A 25555-nucleotide genomic window follows, 5' to 3' on the forward strand; every position below is an offset into this window, starting at 1 on the left:
TATCTGGCTTTGACCTAGTGAACTCTGCTGGCCTTGTAGGACCCCCAGTTTTTAATTGTGTGTGCCTGGGGGCTTGACGCATAGTGTATTTAAGGACTTGTTTTGTCGATGGTCTGTTCGTGGGTACATACCTGTTTTGGGATTAATTATTGAGGTTGTTGATTTTATTGAATTGTGATGACTGTTTTTGTATATATGTGATTGTTGCTTATACACACCAATACATTTGTTGAATCGACTTGGTCTTGGCTTATCCTGCTCGGTCACAATTGTGCCATCTTGCAGCTAGGAGGCAAATCTGTTTGATATCGAGATTGTTCATGGTGGTGAACTGCTAAGAGTTCACCAACACTTGGACACTGGTTGCTTAGCCAGATGATAAGATCTGTCCCATGTTTTCCTCGGCACGTCACATGCCCAGTGTAGAGATTCCAATCGGCATGGTAACACGACCTTGGGTGTGGGACCCAACTGGGAATTTCTGAAGTGGGTGGCTGACGTTGTCGCAACGTGACTCACCGGATTCGAACCGGGCAACTGGACTAACCGGTACACCATTACAACACATTTTCACGTTCTTTGATTGTAGCTGGTTCAATCAATTTCTTTAAATTACAATGCAGTGATCTATTCTCTCATTGCTTCACGTCATATCACATCCTTTTGACACCAATTAATCAACATGAAAGCCTTTTGCCATTCATGTGAAAACTGTATCCTTTAAAGAATGGATATCATTGTTTCGTGCTCACTTTGATTGATGTAGCAAAAGCACTTACATCGTTTCAAAGTTCCACAAACACATTTTACCCCACTCACATCCTTCACAATCACTCTCCATTCCTTTTGCCATTCCCCTTAATTTGGGGTCAGTGCATGTACATATTCCATTTTCAGAATGAAAACATCCATTTCTTTTTCAATTTGAGAAAAAAAATCCACATCGTGGGGTTTGGCTTCGTCCAATATCCAGCAGGACTCACATATGTCTAATCTTCAAAAGTTCAGCTCAAAACACTGTCTCTGTCTCTGTCTCTGTCTCTCTCTGTCAGTCTGTCCCTCTCTCTCTCTCTGTCTGTCTCTCTCTCTCTGTCTCTGTCTTTCTCTGTGTCTGTCTGTCCCTATCTCTCTGTCTGTCTTTGTCTCTGTATCTATCTATCTCTCTTTCGCTTTCTATCTGTGTGTCTCTGTCTATCTGTCTCTCTCTCCATCTCCATCTCCATCTCCATCTCCATCTCCATCTCCATCTCCATCTCCATCTCCATCTCCATCTCCATCTCCATCTCCATCTCTCTCTCTCTCTCTCTCTCTCTCTCTCTCTCTCTCTCTCTCTCTCTCTCTCTCTCTCTCTCTCTCTCTCTCTCTCTCTCTCTCTCTCTCTCTCTCTCTCTCTCTCTCTCTTTCTCTCTTTCTCTCTTTCTCTCTTTCTCTCTTTCTCTCTTTCTCTCTTTCTCTCTTTCTCTCTTTCTCTCTTTCTCTCTTTCTCTCTTTCTCTCTTTCTCTCTTTCTCTCTTTCTCTCTTTCTCTCTTTCTCTCTTTCTCTCCCCTCACACACACACACACACACACACACACACACACACACACACACACACACACACACACACACACACACACACGCACACACACACACACACCCAAGCAGCCAATAAAGCAATGTTGTTTCAAAGTTTTGTTTTCATCTTGGATTATTTATCATTCAAACATATGTGTGGGTCAATGCAGAACACTAAGATTGCATTGGATGGTTCTATTGTTCAACACTCAATATAACAACAAATGCTCTTTGTAGGACAGAGGTTTTTAGATATTGTCTGAGAAATAATTCCCCATTTAAGGCCCAGTCACACCTTGACGTTTTAGCCAGCTTATGCCGATTTTTGGAAAATTTGTCTAAAACGCTGGTACATGTCGAATACGTTATGGGTAAGTTTTGATAACATTGAGAGCACGCTAAAAAACACTGCCATACGTCGTTGTATGCTGGCTTTAAACGTTGTACTTTTCGGTTGTCCTCAAATTTTCCATGCTTGAAATTTTAAGACTTATCCCAGCGTATGACTCACACGTTCCGCATAACGCTGGCCATAAGTTGTAGGCACGTCACGCGATCGTTGACACATGTCGACACACGTTACTTTTAAGTTACTCATAAGTCGAAACACGTCGAGGTAATGTTTAGCGTACCCGAAACTTATTTCTAACCTATGAGTAACGTGTTGTAGGCACGTTACGTGATCGTTGACACACATCGACACATGTTACTTGTAAGGTGCTCATAAGTCGAAACACATCAAGGTGATGGTTGGTGTCAGTGTTCCAGACTTCCTGGTTTTGTTTTTTTTTATTTTTTTTCCTTCCTTCCTTCGGTATGATGGTGATTTTGACACTTCGATTTCTAGTGCGGTTATAATATAATTAATAGGCTGCCGCTCAACGATTTAAATCATAACCGCACTGTACATTGAACACCGTCATACCGAAGAAAAAAAAAAACCGGGAGTCTGGAACACTGACGCTAACCATTACCTTGACGTGTTTCGACTTATGAGTACCTTACAAGTAACGTGTGTCGATGTGTGTCAACGATCGCATATCGTGCGTACAACTTATTCCCATCGCATGCGGAGCGTGCGTCATACGGCAAGAACGTCGTAAAATTTTCAACATGTTTAAAATTACAAGACGTACTCCATTTAATACGACGTATGATAGCGTACTTTAGCGTTCTATTCACTTTTCCCAAACTTACCCATACCGTATTCGACGTGCGCCAGCGTTTTAGACGCATTTTTCAGAGGTCGGCATACGCTGGCAAGATCGCCAAGGTGTGACTGCGATGTTGACACTTCCATTTCTGCGGCGGTTATGATTTGAATCGTTGTGCAGCAGCCTTTTCATAAGCTACATCACGTCATCGTCGGCGATGCGTGCAGCGCGCTATGCATAAGTTAGACTATCGTTGGGCATAGGTTGTGAAGACTGACAACAGGTTCAGCATTCATTGGTATAAGTTATCTATAACACAACGAAACGTTCTGTGTCCGTTTCTAATACGTTATGCATAAGACCAAGTCGTTATGAATACATCCGAATCTTAAAAAAAAAACATCAAAAGTTCAACGTAAGCCAGTGTTTTACATACATTTTAATACGTTGCCATTGTTGGCTAAAACGTCAAGGTGTGACTGGGCCTTTCGATAGAATGGAAAATATTGTTTCGGAAGAAGCCATTTTAAAATATTTTTCAAGATGCATGTTGAGAAAATCACCAATATTTTGTCTTTCAGATGGACTGGTAATGACAGTAATGAAAAAGTCGAAAGAGCAATCAGAGAATGCAGGCATCACCAGGACTTGTTTTGTGTGGTGTATTTTGTGTGGCTAATAAATGGAAGGATTCACTGAATGAAAGGTCACTGATTGCAAATGAAAGATCTAAATGGTCTAAAGTGCAAAGGTCTGAAAAAGTGTAAACGTTGAAAGGTGTAAAGGTCGAAAGGTATCATTATCATGATCTTCCATTATTGTCATATCTCAATACATTATCATATGTATTATTATGTCATTGCAAAAGTATGCTGTTAATGGACATAATCAGTTCTGTGTGGACAAATGGACCCAAATGCTCTGGCAAGGGTAATGAGCAGTGAAGTGAAGGAGAGGGGTTGAAGTCTGAGGTAATTACTAATTATAAATAGTAATTTTTGACAATTACTTTTGACAAAAAATTTTGACAAAGATTTTTGACAATTTTTAAATTAGTAACGACTTTGACAATTACTAATTATAAGTAAACAATAATTATTGTAAGTAGTTAAATGTTAGGAACCTAATCCACTGCCCTGTGAAACCCCAATATAAACAGGATTGGATAAGAGACGAGTGAGTCTAAATAACCACAGAATATTTATTATTTTCTTACATAAGTATATCAGCACCGAGTCAAAAATTAGAGGAGAAAAATCAAAGTGGACTAAACATTTGCCCTGCGGTAAATATGATGTGACATTTACTCATTCGGGAGGGTACGTCATGTCAAAGACTCGTGAGAGTACCTGGATAGGTTCTAAGATTCTCAATCTGATTGTTGTGAAGAGACCAAGGTGACCATTGATGTATGTGAAGTTTCATGTTCCTCGGATTTTTTCCAGAATTACCTGTAACTGTAATCGTGATACAGCCCAATCTCTCATAATAAATGTCAGTGTGTGTGTGTGTGTGTGTGTGTGTGTGTGTGTGTGTGTGTGTGTGTGTGTGTGTGTGTGTGTGTGTGTGTGTGTGTACATACAAAAAAATATATGCAGTCTATTTAAAAATAGACTATGCTGTACTATATCGTTTTTGGCCCTTTCTCTCAACGGTGAAGAATCACTTTATAAATTAAATAATTCTCGTATCTCGATCCAGATTCTGATCCTCACCAAAATCGAATCAATTTGTCTTGGTCACACACCCAATCTGTCCACCAAGTTTCATCCGAACCCCGTCCGCAACTTTTTGAGATATCGTGCTATATGTCAGTTTCGCCCTATCTCTCAATGGTGAAGAATCACTTCAAAATTATCCGATCTAGATCTGGATTCTGATCCTCACCAACATTGAATCAACTCTTCCTTGTCAAACATCTGTATCTACCGAGTTTCATCCGAAACTGTCGACAACTATTTGAGATATTGTGCTATATATCATTTTTGGACCTATCTCTCAATGGTGAAGAATCACTTTTATAAATTATTGTCGTCAGATCCGGATCCAGATCTTCACCAAAATATAATCAGTTTGTCTTCGCTACACACCCAAGCTGCCCACCAAATTTCATCTGGATCCATGCACAACTTCTTGAGATATCCTGCACACAGACAGACAAACAGACAAACAAACAGAGAGGGGTGAAGACATAACCTCCCTCAGCTTCGGGCAAAATAAACTAAAACAAGGCCCTTGTGACTCGATAAATGCATCATGGAATTAAACGCCATGAGTCAGGTCAGGTCAGGTCAAGTACGGGAGCATGCGCTTGAATAGCGCGTCGCTGCATCCTCTTTCCGCTGGTACTCCAGTAGCCTTTGTCTGACCATCCCCCAGGTAGATGCCTAGCCCATCCCCATCTCCTTGAGATGCCGATGCTTGATATCATGTATGCATGCATTAAATCCTCAGTCTTTAAAAATAGACTCAAGTGTGCGCTGCTGAATTCATCTGGGCAGAAGCAAAGTGGTACAATATTGTGTTTTTGATATCCAAGTGAGTTTATCCACTTCCTTGAAGGATGGCTGAGATGCACAGGTTGCCACTGTCATGCTGCTTATGAAACCATTTACTCTGCATATACATTTTGTGAAATGAGTGATGCTCATTCCTTTAGCTCTTCCTTATATCCACCTCCTTTGTGATAACTTGAACAATTTTATAACGGCAGTTAAAGAAATGAGTTTTGGAAAGCTTTCATCCTCAAGAAACATCACCAAGGGCTCGGGAGATCCAAAAAAGGGACATTCCAAAGGCGTATTTGTATCATGGGGTGAATTTGTTGTTCAATATTGTTATATTTGACAGTTTGTCATCATTGCTTCGACAATTATTTTCAACTTTTGAACTTGGCAATTCACGTATTGGTGTAAAATGGGAAGTAATCAATGTAATGTCATCCAGCATAGCTCTTCTTGTATTTCCTTTCACGAATCTCTATTCTCTAGTAGCAATCAAACAAAACTTTTATATCTGAAAGTTATTTGCATGCATTTTTTGGAACAGTCGTTCATATCCAGTTTGAAAAGTGACATCAGATATCAGAATATCATTCCCTATTAATCCATACGAAAATAGGGATATATTAACAAACTCAACATATTTCAACTCAAGAACATATAAAAAGGGGGGGGGGAACGAGGGGGAGAGCAAAGTAGATTTGAAGAATCCCTGCAAGCAAGTCCATACTATCTATCGATGGCCACTCTGCAAAGCTGTGAGCAACATGTATATGCGATCCTAAATGTTGAAATGTACACAGGATTTGAACACTCGTTAAAGATGGGATGTAGTTTTTTCCATCAATGCCATGCAATGATCATTAATCAGTTATTTATGCCAAATTCAAAATTATGGATGAGATGCTCCAAATAATTTTGTCCAAGGCCACAGCAGAATGGCATGGCTGATCCGGTAATTTAAAACATGCTTTACTGGGAGACAAACAGACATAGATGTGATACATCTGAAGATGTGATACATATACAGACATAGATCACACAAGATGTGATACATCAAAGACATTAAAAAATAAAGAAGAATATGTAATGCAGACGTACCTATAACAATGGGCAAAACTTTCATTGCCTTCTGTTCACGTCCATTTACACGCCGGCTTTGCACTGTTCTTCGCACAGTTCTCCACTCACGCATCCATGATACACCATTCCTTTCAGGGCTTCCTCCTTCCCAGCATGCAGACGATCGAACAACTTGCTGCGGTGAATTTTCCAGCCTCCTGGTCTCAATGGACAGGTCTTGCAGAATGACAATTGAGCAGGCTGAACTACAGCCTGGCTTCAGTGCTTGGGGGCCATGAGATCTAGCTTGTTGATGTTGAGCAAGAGTTTTTCTTGCTTGACGCCACTTGCGCAAGCCTCGGAATATACAGCAGTAAAGGACCAACATTATTGGGCACGGCACAAAGTATGAACACACTGATGAGTAAACAACAAAGTTATTGCTCTCCAATTTGCAGACCTTTGGGTCACGCACCGGACCATTGTTGAAGCCAAACATGATGGGGCTAGCCAAACCCATAGAGAGCACCCAAGTAGCAGTGATGAGAATCATCTGACGAAGTCCAAAATGATTCTTGTTATATTGAAGTGGTACGAGAACAGCAATACACCTGCAAATGGAATGGGGATTTGGAGTCAATGTACATTTCTGAAGTGATAAGTAGCCTAGCAAACCACCTTTTTCATTGTACTATCTTGTTATAAGGTACAGAATAGACATCATTGTTACCATCGATTTTATGGGAGAGTGTACTATGCTTCAGTTTTGTTTTGAGCTCATTTAGCAATCTGTGATTAAATCGGCAACAGTTTGGATTATGATACACTGTATAGTATATTAGTTTGGTTTGATGTATGCAGTCCTGTACTTAATTTTGTGTACAATTGGTCATGCTCTGGTGTCATGATTATATTGTTTTTTTTAACTGAGATTTCACATTCCCTGGGCAGTACATGGAAGGAAAACTTGCACATACGGCTCATGTGTCTCTTGTGTACCTCATGCGCAGATAATTGAATTTATACAGAAGAGCAGTATTGATTTACTTTTTTTCTTGTCACCTAAGTATAAAGAATAAGCAGTATTTGACTTGACTGCAAGAAGTCCTATTGGAGAAAGTTAAAACAAATCTCAGAATATATCCAGTAATTGAAAAGTTATATATGGTAAAATAATCTTCAGCAAAATTGTGATATTTACGCAGTGAGATAAATATATCGTTTGGGTAAAGTTGAGCACAACTCTTACAAAAATGTCCCACAAATGTACCATTGGAATCAAGTAAGGTTTTGGTTCAGTGAGAAATAATTCCCATCGGAAGAGAAAAAAAAAATTCCATAAGGGGTGGGGGTAGTGTAGACTGGGACCACTGGGGCTATGTTGTGAACATTGTACCTTCCGATATTCATGTTATATCACTTTTTGATGGAGGGTGAAATGGAGGCCATGCTGCGACCTTGGATTCAAATCAGATGCACAGTATTCTCTGTTGTTTCATCATGTTATTAATATCCCAGTGCTATAACAAAGACAGAACTTCCTCCACAAAAATCACTGGAAAATTCATTAAGCCACATATATTTATTGCTTAAGGATGCAAAAAAATGTTTTGTTTTTTTTTAAAAAAAGGACAAGAAAAAAGTACATCAAGATAAAAAGTAAAAACTTAACAATGATTAGAACTCGTGTAATTCGCCTTATTTAAAGAAAAGAAAAGGAAAAAAAAAAAGAAAGGATGGTTTATATTGTTGTGGAAATGGATCTTAGAGGGTTAATAATCTATAATAAATGTCAGCATGTGTCAGTCAGTGTGTGTGTGTGTGTGTGTGTGTGTGTGTGTGTGTGTGTGTGTGTGTTTGTGTGTGTGTGTGTGTTTGTGTGTGTGTGTGTGTGTGTGTGTGTGTGTGTGTGTGTGTGTGTGTGTGTGTGTGTGTGTGTCCTCCATAACTCCAAAACCATGAAACCTCGTGGCCTAAAACTGCATGCATACTAAGAGAACTCCAAAGGAGCGTATGAATGAAAACTGGGTGTTTAGGTAAATTTAAACATCCCTTTTGAACATAATTAATGGTAAAACCAGAAAGAGGCTTACCTTTGGTCAGCCTGCATTCAGCTCACTCACCTCGGGGTCTTAACGCACCTTTTTGTCCGCTCACCTCAAAAATTCCTTGCCGTGGAACAGGTCGGTTTCTGTATGATAAAGATTCATACCTATGAATCGCTGGATACATCGCAATGCTAATAAATGTCCGGAGACACACACACACACACACACACACACACACACACACACACACACACACACACACACACACACACACACACACACACACACACACACACACACACACACACACACACACACACACAAAAAGGCTCATGCCTTTTTTTCATTCCTGCAAATGCGATAAGCCTTAGAATTTCATCACCTGAGGTGAAATTCAAAAATTTAAACGACGGAAATTAACCTCAGCAGCAGTTTTGACTGCTAAAAAAAAGTGCTAAAACTGCTAGTTTTTTGAAAAAAAAATGCCTTCCCTTCCCCTCATGCTGCCTTGTCTTCCCCTCCCCTCACTCTAACCTCCAACTAACCCCCCTCCACCATCATACAACTCTCCGGGGGTTGAGGAGAGGAAGGGGTGTCAAAGAATGTGTGAGGTGGACAAATTAACACTTTTTTTTTAGCAATCCGAACTGCTGCAAGGATCAATTGCACAGTTTGAATTTTGAAATTTGGCTCAGGTTAAGAGAACCGAGAGTTGATCGCATTTTAGTTGGAAAACATGTGCGGAAATTAAATAATAGCATGGACACTGGTGTGAATTTTTCGATGATTGAAGGGAAACGCCCTTCTTTCCCTCCCCTCCCCTCACATTTACCTCCTCCCAAAGCCCCTCCACCTCCCATGAATGTCATCGAGTGGTGTTTACTATGACCCATTTGAATATGTAATACCGGCAGGTGGGATCATCCCCCCACCCCTCTTCCTCTGCTTCCCCTCAAGTCCCCCTACCAGTAAGTCCAGAACACCTTCTCCTCCCCCAATTCCACTCCCCTTCTCTCTCTCCCATCCTTCTTGCTCCCACCCCTCTCCTGGAGTTTATAGTGACGTGTGGTGAGGCGTCACTCTCTCCCCCTCCCTTGCCCCCCCTTTCCTCACCCCTCCTTGCTCCTCTCTCTCTCCTGTCTCCCCCCCCCCCCCACTCCTTTTCACTTCTCCACCCTTCTAAATTTTCCCGTCAGCAAAGCGGTGGGTTGCATTTGCTAGTGCTTAAGATTGAGCAGTTAAACATGAGGTAATCAATTGTGATAGTACATATGCATAGACAGACGATGTCTGTCTATGACGCCTTTATTGTGACCCTGCATGAGTGCCAGCTGTGTCCCGCTGGAGACACCTTGCAGTATTTTCCGTCCTGCCACGCCTCTGGTCTATCTCTGTGGCGTATCTTAGAGCCCATAACGACATACTTAAGGTATCCAAATCGTTCATTGTTCCGTCAGCGGGTATGTTCAGCAGTGGGAAAGTTTTTATTGTTTGCTGCATCATTATTGTTATTGCTTACCTTCCTCGTGCTCCCATCCCTGTGACTCTTACTCTTCTTATAACTAAACATACCTGGTCTCGGGTGCATTGTGGCTGCCGTGGTTTCTTCAATGGTGATTAAGAAATGTCAGTTGAGGGATTAATTGGCTGCAGTATTAAACGCCACATATTTGGACGGCATCGTTCATCTCAGGCTCACTCAGCCGAATTGGTTAAGAGACGGTGGTGCTAATTGCTGTAATGCTGGGCCGATTCGATGGTTTGTGAATGTATTGCGATGAAGGATTGCAATCTGCATGGTATTGCGGCATTGGATGCACAATCCGGCAGGGAGATCCCCAAAATGGTTGACCGTTATCGTCGCACTGAGGCGACTCATTGCCGCATTCAAACCAGTCAACTGGGCCAACAAGGCAACCACAACAGTATTTTATAAGCATTACTTATTGACGTTTTGAGTTGCTATATTGACAAACATGCCCATTTATATTACTTTCGTTTTCATTTACAAGATTGATACTGGTGGAAGAGTGATGTGACAGAGGGTGAAAAGGCGATGTAATGATATTGGGGCAGTTGGCCACAACAAGCAAGGGGATGAACAAAAAGAAAAAGAAGAGAGAGAAAGAGAGGTGAGGAGTCACCTCCAACTAATACCATTGGGTCAGGTAAGATTAATAAGGTAGAAAAGACCATGGGTCATAGGATAGGGGGTGACATGAGATGTTTGTGAAGCCGATGGAAGGTGGTTCCACAAATGGAAAAGAAGAGGAACTAGATATTTGAGGCGAGGGGTGGTATGCCTGGAGCTGGGGAGCATCAGAGGAATGAGAGAGTAGAGGGAGTATGGAGGAAAGGTTGCAAAACTGGAGGACTGGAGGAAAGGTTGCAAAAAAAAAAAAGCAGGCCACCAACCTGTCTGCACTGTGACAGCAAATATCTTCAGCCTAATCATGGGAGATGCCAATGACATTGAGAGTATTACATTTTCCATATTCCAGAACAGAAATATGTGATGCGGGAGTGCCACCTCATATGGCAGACAACCACAAGTCACTGTGACCAAACTCCATTGAGCATAGACTTTGTCGGCTGTGATTCATTCTGATTTTTCAAAGGATGACTTGGGGTGACAGAGAATGCCGAGTATGCAGCTGGCATTGAAGGTCAGCATTGCAATATGATCAACTCAGGCGATGCCATAAATGTTGGTGAGGCCGAGAAGTTCTAGAGAAGGAACCTCTTCCAGTGGCTGACCATGGAAATAGACAGATGAGTTTGTTTGACAATCTATCCAGAGTGACAGGGTGAGAATGTGAGATGTATCAGATCACTTCTAATCAATTCCAGATCAACAGAGAGTGAGGAAGCTGCTGGCTGTTTGTCAGCGGGATGGGATACTGTATGATAAAAAGCAAAATCATCTGCAAAAAGGTTTTCCAGAGCATCTGAGGGGTTATTTTTGCAGAATAAGATGGGTCCCAAGGCTCTCTTTAAACACTCCAGGCTCCACTATGAGAGGAGAGAATGTCGCATTTATAGCAACACGTTGACTGTGCTACTGGCAGGTCAGAAAACCAGATATTAAGGTGGCCTTGTATGTTGAAGTTAGTGAGCTTGACAGGAAAACAGGATGCCAAAATGTGTCGAATGCCCAAGATATGTCCTCGCAGAAGGTTGTAACCTCTTGCTTGAGCTTTAGGAATTATAACCATTGTTGTGAGAGAAGCAGCAGCAGCACGTCTATAGTTGAATGAGTGGGACAGAATCAAAGCTAATGGTCACTGAGTGATCTGGCTGCATAAAAAGAGGAAAGATTCGACATCAGCAGCAATGAAGGATTGCAAGACTTTACTCATAATTGGAAGGAAGCTCACTGGCCTGTAATTGAGATTATCTATTTTTGTACCTTTCTTGTGACTAGGAGTGAAATTTCTGATTTCCAGGCAGACAGGCAGGAGCCAAAGGAAAAAAAAAACAGGCTGAAGAGAGTCAGCAAAATAGAAGCAAGAGCAGCAGATCCGGATTAAATAACCTGGGCACTGATGTCACCTGTGTCTATTACTGATGAAGAGTTTAGGCCAGGCAGAACTTTCTCTCCCTTCTCCAGTATGAAAGAAGGTCGAGAAGGTCGTGGGTAGAAGGGGGTAATATGGGGACAGGTCAGGAGGGATTCATGATATTTAAAGGTGAACATTAAAGGCCCGGTCACACCTTGACGTTTTAGCCAACGTATGCCGATTTTTGAATTTTTTTTCTAAAACGCTGGCACACGTTGAATACGTTATGGGTAAGTTTTGATAACATTGGGAGCACGCTGAAAAACACTGCCATACGTCGTTGTACGCTGGCTTTAAACGTTGTACTTTTTGGTTGTCCTCAAATTTTTTCATGCTTGAAATTTCACGACGTATGCCAGCGTATGACTCACACATTCCGCTACGCTGGCCACAAGTTGTATGCACGGTCTGCGATCGTTGACAGACGTCAACACATGCTACTTGTAAGTTAATCATAAGTTGAGACACGCCGAGGTAATGTTTAGCGTACCCGAAACTTATTTCTAACCTATGATTAACGTGTTGTTGGCACGTTACGCGATCGTTGCCACAGATCGACAGACGTTACTTTTAAGTTACTCATCGGCTGAAAGACGTCGGTATAATGGATCGTCCTTGCGTCAGCGTCCACAGCCACGGCCAGGACACTTATTTGCAGCATTCTTCAAACTTTTCTTCGGCATGACAAGGATGTTCACACTTCGATGTCTAGCTTGGCTATGATTCCAATTGTCCATCGGCAGCGTCTATTTAAAATAGTCGAGTTTGAGCGTTTTAACACGTTCAGAAGAAACGCTTCAAATTTCCAAACCCCAGCGTCAAAAAACAAAGGCGAGTGACAGCAATTTAAATCGTTCATTGTAAACAATGAAAATAGCTGAGTGGTACCGTTTAAAAGTCGTTGAGTGTAAAAAAAATCCAATTGTTGAGCGCAAGCGTCCACTTTCAATAGTGGAGATGCAGCCATTTAAATCGTTGACTGGCAGCCTATGATTAGCAAACCCCACGTCACCGGCAAAGATAAACTGCCGCACGATATGGATAAGTTAGGCTATCATTGGGCATAGTTTGTGAACGCCGGCTTCACGATAATTATTCGTTGGTATATCGTATCTATAAGTAATCAAAGCGCTCTATGCACATTATTAGTTCATTGTGCATTTGTCCAACCCGTTATGAATAGACCTAAATCGTAAAAACAAGCCATAGCTCATTGTTGAAAAAGCCCCATAAAAAATTAGCCGCGAAGAACTTCAAACAATGGTGAAAAGATGTCTCCTACCCGTGGACACGCGGACGCAAGGACGATCCATCATAACCCACACCCTCCCCCTCACACTCACCTACTACTACCAACATGAACAAACTACTACTAATACTAATACTAATACTAATACTGATACTGATACTGATACTGTTACTGCTGACATGGACATCGACTCAAAAAGGACTCAAAAACACTGTTGGGTTCCCCTTTTATGAGCAGCATTTTTATATACCAATTCCCAAAACCGCTGGGAACACGTCTTTATATGGCAGTTGTAAGCTAGAAACACGTTCATTTATTTTTTTTCTCGACCGGAAAACGTCATTGGAATACGTCTACATACGTCGATGTGTGTTGGGACTACGTAAAGAATTGGTTCAAAGCACGTCACACATAAGTTAGAAATAAGTTTCGCGTAAAAAAGACATTACCGCGACGTGTTTCGACTTATGAGTAGCTTATAAGTAGCCTTTGTGGACGTGTGTAAGCGTCCACATATCGTGTGTAAAACTTATCCTCATCGCATGCGGAACGTGTGTCATACACCGAGTACGTCCAAAAGTTTTGAACATGTTTAAAATTTCTTGACGTACTCTACTTACTACGACGTATGATAGCGTACTTTAGCATTCTACTCACGTATACCAAACTTACTCATACCGTATTTGACGTGCCCCAACGTTTTAGACACATTTTTCTTAGGTCGGCATACGCTGGCAAGATCGCCAAGGTGTGACCGCGATGTTGTCACTTCCATTTCTACGGCAGTTATGATTCGAATCGTTGTGCGTCAGCCTTTTAATAGGCTACGTCACGACATCGTTGGCGATGCGTGCAACGCGCTATGCCTAAGTTAGACTATCGTTGGGCATCGGTTGTGTAGGCCGACAACAGGTTCAGCATTCGTTGGTATAAGTTATCTATAACACAACGAAACGTTCTGTGTCTGTTACCAATGCGTTATACATAAGACCAAGTCGCTATGAATACGTCCGAATCTTTAAAAAAAAACATCAAAAGTTCAATGTAAGCCAGCGTTTTACATACATTTTAATACGTTGCCATCGCTGGCTAAAACGTCAAGGTGTGACCAGGCCTTAAGATGAGTCCTTTGAGAGTTACACCACGAGATTAGCAAAATGACGTTCTCTGGCTTGTAGAAAGATTGCCATGTACTTATTGCAAGCCTTTTAGATTGAGCTAAAGTTTTCCTCACATTACCATGTTATGTTTAGAAAGCTCCAAACTTAGATTTTCTTGAATGAAATGATTATTCCTTTCAAAGCATTTGAATTCCATACATTTTAAAATGCTTCATCTTCCTTATTTCTCCACCATGAACACTCCACATGCTCTTGTTTTTCCTCTTCTTCACAGAATGAGGAAGGCTTTGTCAAGCAAGCATTTTTACCTGTGAGATGTCACAGGTCTACAAGAGCTCCACATTGCTGTTGTTGTTGTTTCTGGGGTTCTTCGGGATCGTTTTTTGAAATGTGCACCCATTGGTCAGACAGTTGCTGGACCACACCCACATTGGTCGCAAAACACTACCCATCATAGCACCCAGACAAAATGGTATGGCCGCCATCTTGGTTTTCTGGTGGGCTGAAAATATTAGGCCTGTAGTCCTCTGCTGACTCAATACACTTCCCAGTCTTGTTCTTTTTTTGTATTGCAGATTGTGACCACAGTTTGGTCATTTCTCATTTGTTTTTAAATGTCGAACATAAAGCAAGGAAGTAGCACATACCATTTTTTATGTGAAAATGATAGGTGCTGCTTCTTGCTTGATACTCAGCAAATAAAAAAATGATAGAGCATAGATAAACAAGCACAAGTTGGCAAACATTATGCTGGCTTGATGGGCCTATTAGCCTCTTCCTGGATGCATTGAAGTTCCTTGTAAAGTAATTCATATTTAATACGGATTGGCCAACTCTCTCACCTGACTTGAATCCTATTCAGCATATTGAATCTAATGTGAATGGGTGATGATGATATGTTGTATGACAAATAATGCCTGTGATATTAATTGATGATGAACTTTTAGCTCTTATAAGAGCCTCGACAATGCTTACAAAAGAAAACACTTATGACCTAATTCAATTCGTAATACTCCCATTCAGCTTGTCTTAGCTCATAGGAAGCTCTTGCTGAAGTGATGATGAAAACCCGTTGACTTTCAAAGGTTAATGCAGAAACCATCTGTTTGTGTCAAGGTGTAAAACAGTATGTCTCGGGTGATCACTTCATTTTCATGGAAGCGTGTCATGGGCGAACTGACATCATCCAATTCCACCCCCCTTTTGGCTGTTTTTATCCTAGATTTATTTGCAGTTCATGTTTGAGGTTGTACATTTCTCCTCTGCAAGACAAGGACATCAGGAGACGTTGCTGTACTTTTGCAATAACAATGAAAAAAATGATAAATAAGAATTCTATATATTGTTGGAGTTTGTTAGAAAACAAAAACGTTTGATTATTATGAAGTGTGTTGTAACAGGAATGAAGTTTATTATAAAACAGTTGTTGATGAGCCTAATATTCACACTGCATGAAAGTAAAAGATTTCAATTCCAAGTTCTGGCCATAAAGAGATATATGTAGCTCTCCCATGGGTCAACATTTTTGTGTGGTTAAGATGTAAAGATTTGGCAAAGAAAATTGAGGCATCAAGTGCCAAACCGAATATGGGTTAATGGAATTTGCACAACCTGGGGAAATAATTCAATGTTATCAAATCCTGCTGCTTTGCACTCAATAGCCACAGTATTGCAGAAAAAAGTCCTTAGCAGTAACTCTTGGAGAAAAATGTTGATGGCACTTTTTAATGTTGATATTTTTTTACATTTCACAAAAAAAATATTTACTTAATAAAAAAATTCATATGAAAACAAGTTTAATCAAAATGGCCATAAATTAGCATATTATTATAATAAAGCACTACATTTTAGATTTTTTAACAATATTTATTCCTTCTTCGTTAAAAAAAATCAAGCACATATTAATTTTAAAAAAATTCTTTCAAAAGATATCAGTATTTTAAATGAACTTTTACATGAACACTATAAAAAAACAACATTAAAGATTCCCCTCCAATAAATAATCATAAAAGGTGTTGTACAACATGTATCCTAAATTTGGATAAAATATTTTTTGCAGTCGTAAATAAGAAAAATACTCTTCGACAACATCATCGATAACATAATCGACATTTTCATCCTCATCTTCAATTAGTGTGGTTGATTTGTTGTTGCACACCTCACCATGACAATCCCCACGTGTTGAAACATTTTACACCAGATTTGTGACATGAGCACTGGCTTTTGCACACTGTTTTTTATTCGAGTTTTTCAATTTCAAGGAATGAATTTGAGAACATTTGCAGGTCCTGCATCTAAGTAATAATTGGACACATAACATTGTTCTCCAGCTTCCAGCCCCATTTACGAGGATTGAAGCACTTATTGTCGAGTTCAGCCCATTGGATTATTTACAGATGGACTCAAAGGCTGTGGTACTGAGCAATTCGTTCAGATGGGGGGAGCCTCTCAGGCTCAGTTTTATTATAACGGGCAAGTCAACCATTGATTGATGCCGTATATGTCTTAAAGAAGTCAAGGATTTAGTATGTTTTTCCTACATACAATTTGCAAAAGATGAAAATGTCCACATTACCAACTTCCTGATCTGTGTTCTCCTTATCAGCCAGTGCATGAGCTGTGTCGAATGCAGCCTGTCCTGTTCAGGTAATACCTTCATCAACTGTGTCTTCCCTTGTTCAAAGGTAGCTGATGTTGCAGCGCAACCACTCCATGTGTGTATAAACAGTATATTGTCATGTCACAGTAGGCCCAGCACTTAATGAGCTTCATGAACACCATACACTTCATCAACCTCATTCAATGCACCTGGTTATTTTTTTGGGGGTTCAAACTATATCAGCCATTTGTGTTTTCCAGTAGTAAACAAACATGATAAAAATACTATCTTCTGAAACAATCATGACTGACTGGCTTTTTTCAGAAAAGTTCAGAGTAGTTGACAATAAACATTCGTCCTTATGTTTATTGTCAGGTCAGGTTCGATCTGTGACCTGCTACAGGTACCATGTAAACCTGTACTAACCTGTTCCATGGTCGGGTTGTCGGCGACTAAACCGTCTCCCCCACCAGGTTTTCTGGTGAGGGGGGTGTTTAGATATGGACACCCAGCAGGATTAAAAACAAAACCTGTCAAAGGGCGGAGGAGCTCCTTGTGAGCCAACGCCCATCCATATCTAGTGCCCAACTGTGTCTGCGGACGTCCTCCTGCAGTTGGGTTACTTCTTATTAGGAGGTTGGTGGCAGGATTTGCACTCCGGCCTCCGTAAAACCCTTCATTCCGCAAAACGCAAAAAAATCTGAAAACACACTCCGTGGGAGTACCTCCTGTGTAGCTTCCCTTCGCAGGGCAGCTCACCGGATGACGGGATTGGGGCAAAGCCTTCGGGACCCCCAATCTTTGATGATAGGAGGGAAACCACGGGGTAACATTCCCGGGTCAGAATGTGGGAGAGTGTGTCGGGGTGGTGCTGAGGTGTCGTCCACCAGACGGCGGTCTCCTTGGGTTAACCTGAGGCGGTCCCTTCGGGTGGGTGCCTGAAATGTCCTATCCCAAAGAGAGGATGATCACCCGTCTCTGTTATCATCTGAGCTCAAGCGTTTGGACATCGGGATTGCAGCTCTCTCTGAGGTTCGGAGACCGGATTGCGGCAAGATAATGGTGGGTGGTTACACCTACTATTGGTCTGGTCGCTCTGATGGTTACCATACCCAAGGAGTTGCTGTAGCTGTGTCCAATAAGCTGACCCCAATGATAATTGAGGTAACACCAGTCAACGAGCGTATTATGAGATTAAGGATTCGTCACTCCTTAGGTGTCATTTCCCTGGTCTCTGTTTATGCTCCGACTGAGGCGAGTGATCTCACCGTGAAGGATGCATTCTACGCCACACTCGAGTCTGTGGTTGATCAGTGCCCCAGACGAGATACACTTCTAGTCTTGGGGGATTTCAATGCATCGACTGGAACTGATAGGGATGGTTATGAGGTGTGTGTTGGTCCCCATGGGTCAGGAACTATGAACCCGAATAGCACTAAGTTCCTTGACTTTGCAAGAAGTCATGGACTTAGGGTGGCTGGTTCATGGTTTCAGCGCCCACAAGCTCATCGCTGGACTTGGTATTCCAACGCTGGCGGTGTGGCAAAGGAGATTGACCATGTCCTCATTGACGGTCATTGGAGGATGATCCAGAACTGCAGGGTCTACCGGAGTGCTCAGTTCCTCAATACTGACCACAGGCTTGTTGTAGCAACTCTAAAGCTGCACCTTAAATCCTGGAGAATGGTACCATCCCAGCCTAGGCTGGATGTTGCCAAGCTCAGGGATGAAAGAGTAGCTGAGGAGTTTGCGAACAGGCTGAGTGGACACTTGGGGGGTCTGGGTGCTTTGGGGGGTCCTGAAGAGTTGTGGAGCGCCTTCAAGACCACCGTCCTTGATGTTGCCGGTAGATGCCTTGGAGCTCACCGCAGTGCAAAGAAGAATTTTATCTCTCAAGGGACACTGGATACCATTGACCAGAGTCGCAGGGCCAGGCTGAATGGCAGAGCTGAGCTGTTCAGGGAGCTGAGGCGTAAAACTGCACGTGCACTGAGGGTGGACAAGGAGGCCTATGTGCGAGGAATCTGTGAGGGGGTAGAGCATCACCTGTGGACAGGTGATTCTCGTCCCGCTTACAGGGGAATTCGCGCATTACGTTCATCCAAGCCCATCCCTCGGAGCACTGCAGTTCGAGCAGAGAGTGGTAGGCTCTTGACAGAGGAGTCTGAAGTGAAGGCCCGCTGGGCCGGTTACTTTGAGCGGTTATACCAGGCTGATCCCCCAGCTGTCAAGTTGTACGTCAAGGGTGTTACAATCCCTGTTGCTGACCCTCGAATCAACAGTGGTCCACCTTCGCTTGTGGAAACACGGGCTGCGGTGAACCAGTTGAAACGGGGCAAAGCTCCAGGGATCTGTGGCATCCATGCTGAACTTCTCAAGTCTGGTGGAAATGCTGCACTCCTGTCATTGCATGCAGTTTTGTGCTCTGCCTGGAACACAGGAATCATCCCAACTGACTGGAAGAGGGGCCTTGTTGTCCCTCTCTGGAAAGGGAAGGGTGATCGCCAAGACTGCAACAACTACCGAGGTGTGACGCTGCTCTCAGTGCCGGGCAAGGTCTTTGCTTGGATAATTCTTGATAGGGTTCGCCACCATCTGCTTGAGCACCAGCGTCCAGAGTAGTCAGGCTTTACACCAAAGAGGTCAACGATTGACCGTATCCTTGCTCTTCGTGTCCTCACCGAATGCAGACGAGAGTTTTGGCAGGGGCTGCTTGCAGCCTATGTTGATCTCTGTAAAGCGTTCGATTCAGTGAATCGGGATGTCCTCTGGAGGATTCTTGGTCTTCGTGGGGTGCCACCAAAACTTATCGATCTGATGTCTGAACTCTACTCTGGTACTGAGAGTGCTGTGAAGTGTGGTGGTACCATCTCTGACTTATTTCCAGTTGTTACTGGAGTTCGTCAGGGATGTGTACTGGCCCCCACACTTTTCAGCACTTGTCTGGACTGGATTTTAGGGAGGATGTCGGAGAGATCAAGTTGTGGTGCATCGTTTGGCAATGTCAATATCTCGGACCTTGATTTTGCAGATGATGCAGTCATCTTTGCGGAGACTTTAGACATCTTCTTGGGGGCCCTTGAGGTGCTGAATGAGGAGTCGTAGCCGTTGGGATTACGGGTTTCTTGGGTCAAAACTAAGATCCAGGCTTTCGGTGACATCTTGGATGCTGCTGTCCTGTCTGTGTCTGTTTGTGGTGAGGATGTTGAGGTCGTGGAGAGATTCACTTACCTTGGCAGTGATATTCATGTCTCTGCTGGCTGCGAGTCAGAGGTCAATAGACGTCTGGGTCGGGCCTGGGGAGTCATGGATTCACTGGATCATGGGGTGTGGTGCTGCCGGTACCTGTGCGGGAGGATGAAAGTCCGAGTGTTCAGGTCCTTGGTACTTCGAGTCTTGCTCTATGGATGTGTGACTTGGACTCTGACCACGGATCTGAGACGGAGACTTAATTCCTTTGGTACCAGGTCTCTTCGGAGAATCCTTGGCTATCGTTGGTCCGATTTTGTGTCCAACGAGCGGTTGCTGAGAGAGACTCGGATGAGATTTGTTACCTGCATAGTCCGTGAGCATCAGTTGCGGCTGTATGGATATGTGGCTCGTTTTCCTGACGCTGATCCTGCTCACCAGATTCTCTCAGCGAGGGAGTCTCATGAGTAGAGTAGTCCAGTGGGCCGACCACGTGCCTCATGGTTGCAGCAGGTTGACCATCATCTCAAGGAGATGGGGATGGGCCTGGCATCTGCCTGGGGGATGGCCAGACGGAGGCCCCTGGAGTACCAGCGGAAAGTGGACGCAGCGACGCGCTGTTCTGGCACATGCTCCCATACCTGACCTGTTGACGCAATCAAAACATCTGCATCCCCATCACTTCCTTTACTACTATGTCCTATTGATGTCAGACATCCCATAAGAAGTTTTGTGAACTGGGTCTTATTCCTGGTACCGTATTTAATAAGAATGCCTCTTGATTATTGTGACATTGAGATGTATCAGTGACTGTAATATAAGCAGACATTGTCCCTGATGTCCTCAAATGCTCATGGTGCTTTGTAGATGGTGCTTCATATCCATCAAATACAACACAACATATCCCATACTTATTTCTAAGATAGAGGTCATACTGTTCTGCAACCTCTTGATATGCGGTATTTTTTCCACCCAACATATTTGAGTAGCTATATCCACCATCGATAACATGTACACTGTCTTTAGCAGTATTAACTACTTCATGACATATTGGTGAGACCTTTCTTAATCTCCCGAGACAATTCTGCCTTGCTGGCTTTCGCATTAAGTAATCTTTGAAAAGTGACAGGTATCACTGACAGAAAGTGATGATAGAATGAAAAAGTGCGGTGTTTGTTTCCGGACAGCTTGGCTCCGAAGTTCAAGCCCCTGTTGCGCTGTTGAATTACCACCAGATAGGGTTGACTCAGCCTGTCATCCTTCTGAGGTTGTCAAAAGGAGTACCAGTCTGAGGTTGGAGGAGGATGTTGACAGCTCATGCTTGAAGTAAGGTGCTACAACCTCTGATTCTTGCACTGTGAGTGCAATACAATGCATGAATAAAACAGCAGGCTCAATCTGGATGAACATTTTGCCAATCTTTATACCTGGCTGGAGATCATAATGTTCAAACATGTTGAGATCTTTTATGTGAGCACTAGTAATGGCTACACCATCAAGTGATTGTTGGATTTTCTTACCCACCTCTTCAGTCTGAGTACAGTTGATCTGGTCCTCATCAGACACAGTTATAACAGTAGCCAGTGAGCTGGAAGATACCTCAGCATTAAACGGGTTATGCTGACTAAATCACTTCAGTCATTTCCAAGTGTCTGCCAATCTTGCTTGCACCTGGATTTTCTAAGTTCTGCATGTTGTTCACTTGTTTCATGATGGCGTTTTGTTAGACTGGTCATTTCCTCATGAACTGCTGCATAGTGATGCATGCTATAACCCCACTGATGCCTGACACTTTCAGTTCTTCAAATCATTTACAAGTAAATAATTCTGTCATTTACAGTTTCATATGAACATGTTAATTAGCTCATTAAGTATGCAAGTAAAATATTTTCTGAGCACAGAATTAAACTTTTCATGCAGCTGAATATTATTTCAGAAAATTTGTTGGGAAAAATTTTCCCCAAGTGTTATTGATCAGGACTTTTATTTTTGTATTACTCGAGACAATGGTGAGTAAAAATATAAAGTGTTTGATAACATTTGAATTTTTTCCCCAGGTCACCCAAAATTGGCCTAAGTTCACTAGTCAATTAGTCTTGGGAACAAGGTGGGAGTTTTGACTGTATAAGGTTTTGCAAACTGCATGTATCGCAGTGTCTTAACACAAGTGGCCCCGTTCATATCCATTGAAATGATCTAGGTGTTCGTATCTCACATTTCTTTTTCTTTTTCTTTATCTCTCTCTCTCTCTCTCTCTCTCTCTCTCTCTCTCTCTCTCTCTCTCTCTCTCTCTCTCTCTCTCTCTCTCTCTCTCTCTCTCTCTCTCTCTCTCTCTCTCTCTCTCTCCATACTCTTCGCAGAACGTCGGTGCCGCCAAAGCTTCCTGAGCAAGGGTTATGATGGGTGGCTTGCCATTGCCTTCCCAGCCGTAGTTCTGGTAGGAATTTTTAATTTGGCAATGGTTCTAGTGATAGCTCACCTACTCTTCGCAAAGGACACCGTGGGGTGTTTAATGTCCACCAACTAATGTCAGCAGATGGGACTCCCATTTAACATCCATCTGAGGGACCACACACACATTGATGAATCACCGTGCCTGTGAAATACTGGGATGACAGTTTATAGCCAGGTCGGGATTCGAACCCAGGCTAGCTGGCTTGGAGGTGTGTTTCTTCAATTAAACTCATTATTTTGGAACTTGATTGACATATGTTGCCTGCCTTTATATACCATAAGATCATTGAGGAATCTTTGTTTTTAGTGATATGCTTGTTATGAACTAGAAGTAAGTGGAATAGGTGCTGCATTGTGAAGAATATTCTATGATATAATTCATCCCAATAATATCCAGATGCTGTTATAGGTGTCAAGTGTCCCTGTTTGCTTATCCTTTGTCTGCTCTTTCTTAAAAAGTATTTCCATCGGAAACAAAAAGAAGTATTGTGATTGAGTGAACACATTTTTTGAAGCTGCAATAACTGGCACTTGCCTACTGCACTACAGGACTCTGGCATGGCATATTATGTTGCACAGTGAACAGATTGGGTTTCCATCCATCCATGGGTTTACTGGGCCTTAATGAGATTGCAACAGGCCCGATGGAGGGCGAACTCATGCTCAACTGCCAGATTGATGAAATGGATGAATGCAAAAGTCATTTTTCCTTTGAACAATAAAGCATCTTCCTCATCTTTCAAAACAATGGAAAAGTTAGGAGACTTATGCCAAGGCTTGTTTTATGATAGTTTTACAGATGAGAGCTTGGATGGATTTATAGGAAGAACTCCTGTATGAGTGTTTTGGAGGCTGATAAACCTCATGGCCTCCTGTACAGATTGTGCTTCATTTGTTTGCTGTCTGAGATTGTAGCATACTTTTGTTACCTCACGCACATGAAGTGAAAAGTGGAGTTAAGCAATTGGTTCCTGCCCATCCATTTGTCTTTCTTATCAGTTTATGATCAAGGAACGGCTTATTTAAGTCGAATGTTATATTTTGAGCAAGAATCCGAACATGAATAGGAAGATAAGTTTGCCATTTTACCGCACCTTGGCTCTGAATTCATCCCAATCACACATGTGCAGAGAGGAGTGAGATAATATTTTATTCTGTCTGCCTGCCTGGCATCCAAACAAAATTGAACACCATTCCAAAAAGGAAACAATGTTTTTAAGGATGTTATAAAGGACACAAACAACAGGAACAAAGAACTAATGTAATGTGTTAGGGTGATGTAACAGACACGAGGTAAAATTGCAGTAAAATCCCGAATAAATTAATTTATACATCTTTAAACCTCCTTAAACCTTCAATTAAATTGAATTTTCTCCCGATCACTGTAGAATACAAATCACCTTCACAATACTTCCAAGAACCATGCTATACATTTTTACGTGGGAAAGGTGCGGGGTGCAGCGTATGTATCGATAGAGTAGACAAATTAATTGTATATGTGTAAATACCTCTTGTTTGTAGGTGGCACTACGTGTGGACTTCCCATCGCAGAAGCATACATCACGTGTGCAACTAAGCTGATTACGATCTCTCTGGCCAGTGTACCAGCCATGGCGGCGCAGTATGCTGTGGAATCGGAAGTGGCAATGTGCATTGATTTTTATGGGGAATGCCCTTGTGGGCGGCACCCCAGAGGATGACAAAGGAAGAGGAGAACTCGGTCCACCAGGAGAGAATGGAGAGGATTGTGTGGGAGGATGAGCAAGTGGGTCACGAAGAGCGTGAGAAATATAAATTATTGTGGTTCGCTCTGAAGAAGTTTTGGGATACTCCCAAGCTGCTATCACCCTGCCATTAGAGAGAGGAAAGAATCACTGTGCCTTTGGAGAGAAGAAAAACCTCAGACAGGAGAGCTCCACAGAGTGCAAAGAAGCATTTTGAGGAGGAGGAGGAGGAGGAGGAGGAGGAGGAAGAAGTTCTGAGCAGTAGGCCTCATTGGAGAAAAGGACAAATGGACCCAAGTGGCCGAGTTAGAGGCCTACTCATCGGCGGCTCTGCTCATCTCTGGACACCATCTTCGCTGGCTATCGTCTCGCTCCTGGTTTCTTAAAGCAGACTGCATTGTTTTGAACTGCGTATGCTGTGCAGCAGAGAAAAGGGAACTCCCACCTGCATTATTGTTTTGTTGTATGAGTGTGATCTGTGGCACCTAGTGGATTAGGTTTTGCGTTTTATTTCTCACCACTGTATATATTTTTGTATAATCCCCATTCTCCTCTTTCTGTGTTTTGACTCGTTTGGTTTGTTCCATTTAGTGTAGCATCTTGTCTACTGGTGTTGGCTTAATGGTTAGGGTGGCAGGCTTTGGATCCAAGGGTCCTGAGTTCAAATCCCGCTCAGCTGTTGAATTAATACCAGGTGGGGTTAACTCGCCCTGTCATCCTTCCGAGGTCGGCAAAATGAGTGCCAGCATGCTGGTATACTGTGCCGCAGTGATGACCCATCTAGTATTGTGTCCCAATCGCCAAGGAGACTGCTTAAGCAGCACCAACGCTCTGCACAGACTATGGTCCCAATCTCCTCCTCTTGTCTTCCTTCTTGCTTGTTCTATTCAATACAAAATACATTCTTTAAAAGGTAAGAAAACGTGTTCCACCTATTTACTTTTCGTGCATGTATGCCATTGATTTTTGGCTCATTTGGGCAACCATGGGGAACGGTAAAGTTACAGAGTAATAACTGAATGCAGTGCTATAAAAGACCCTTTGGACCATCTCTCAAGACAAAACGTCTTGGTGGTAAGGAATCCTGTGTTAATGCGTACTCAGACATGACAATATCAATGTATAGCATGAGAGGGTGTGGCATGTGAGAGAGTACAGTGTTGAGATGAAGAAGACTCTGCCAATATAGCTACGTATGATGCTGATTCACCCTGCATTCTATGGTGATAAATAAAGCCTCCATCTCCTAAACTGCGACTCAACGTCATCTTATTACAGTGTATAAGCGTGATATATAAGATTGCTTCAGTCACGTTAAACTTCTGTATTTTTTAGTGAT

General features: G+C 42.4%; 1 protein-coding gene and 1 long non-coding RNA gene across 2 annotated transcripts in view; one reads left to right on the forward strand and one right to left on the reverse strand.

Moving 5' to 3' along the window:
* Nucleotides 1-25461, forward strand: part of LOC147024414 (uncharacterized) — an 87168-nt gene extending 61707 nt beyond the window's left edge. The window contains exons 3-4 of the long non-coding RNA XR_015059019.1: nucleotides 14525-14722; nucleotides 24014-25461. This is a non-coding gene — a long non-coding RNA (uncharacterized LOC147024414). The remainder of the gene's footprint in view (nucleotides 1-14524; nucleotides 14723-24013) is intronic.
* The window catches only part of DRD4 (dopamine receptor D4), a 125995-nt gene that overhangs the window by 2708 nt on the left and 97732 nt on the right, over nucleotides 1-25555 (reverse strand). The window contains exon 3 of the mRNA XM_085884327.1: nucleotides 6312-6883. Coding sequence (XP_085740453.1) covers nucleotides 6312-6883 — 572 coding nt within the window. The remainder of the gene's footprint in view (nucleotides 1-6311; nucleotides 6884-25555) is intronic.

Source organism: Eptatretus burgeri, chromosome 6 (assembly GCF_056783735.1).
Source record: "Eptatretus burgeri isolate ZD-2024b chromosome 6, Ebu_testis_v1, whole genome shotgun sequence".
In the NCBI taxonomy this organism is placed as follows: domain Eukaryota; kingdom Metazoa; phylum Chordata; class Myxini; order Myxiniformes; family Myxinidae; genus Eptatretus; species Eptatretus burgeri.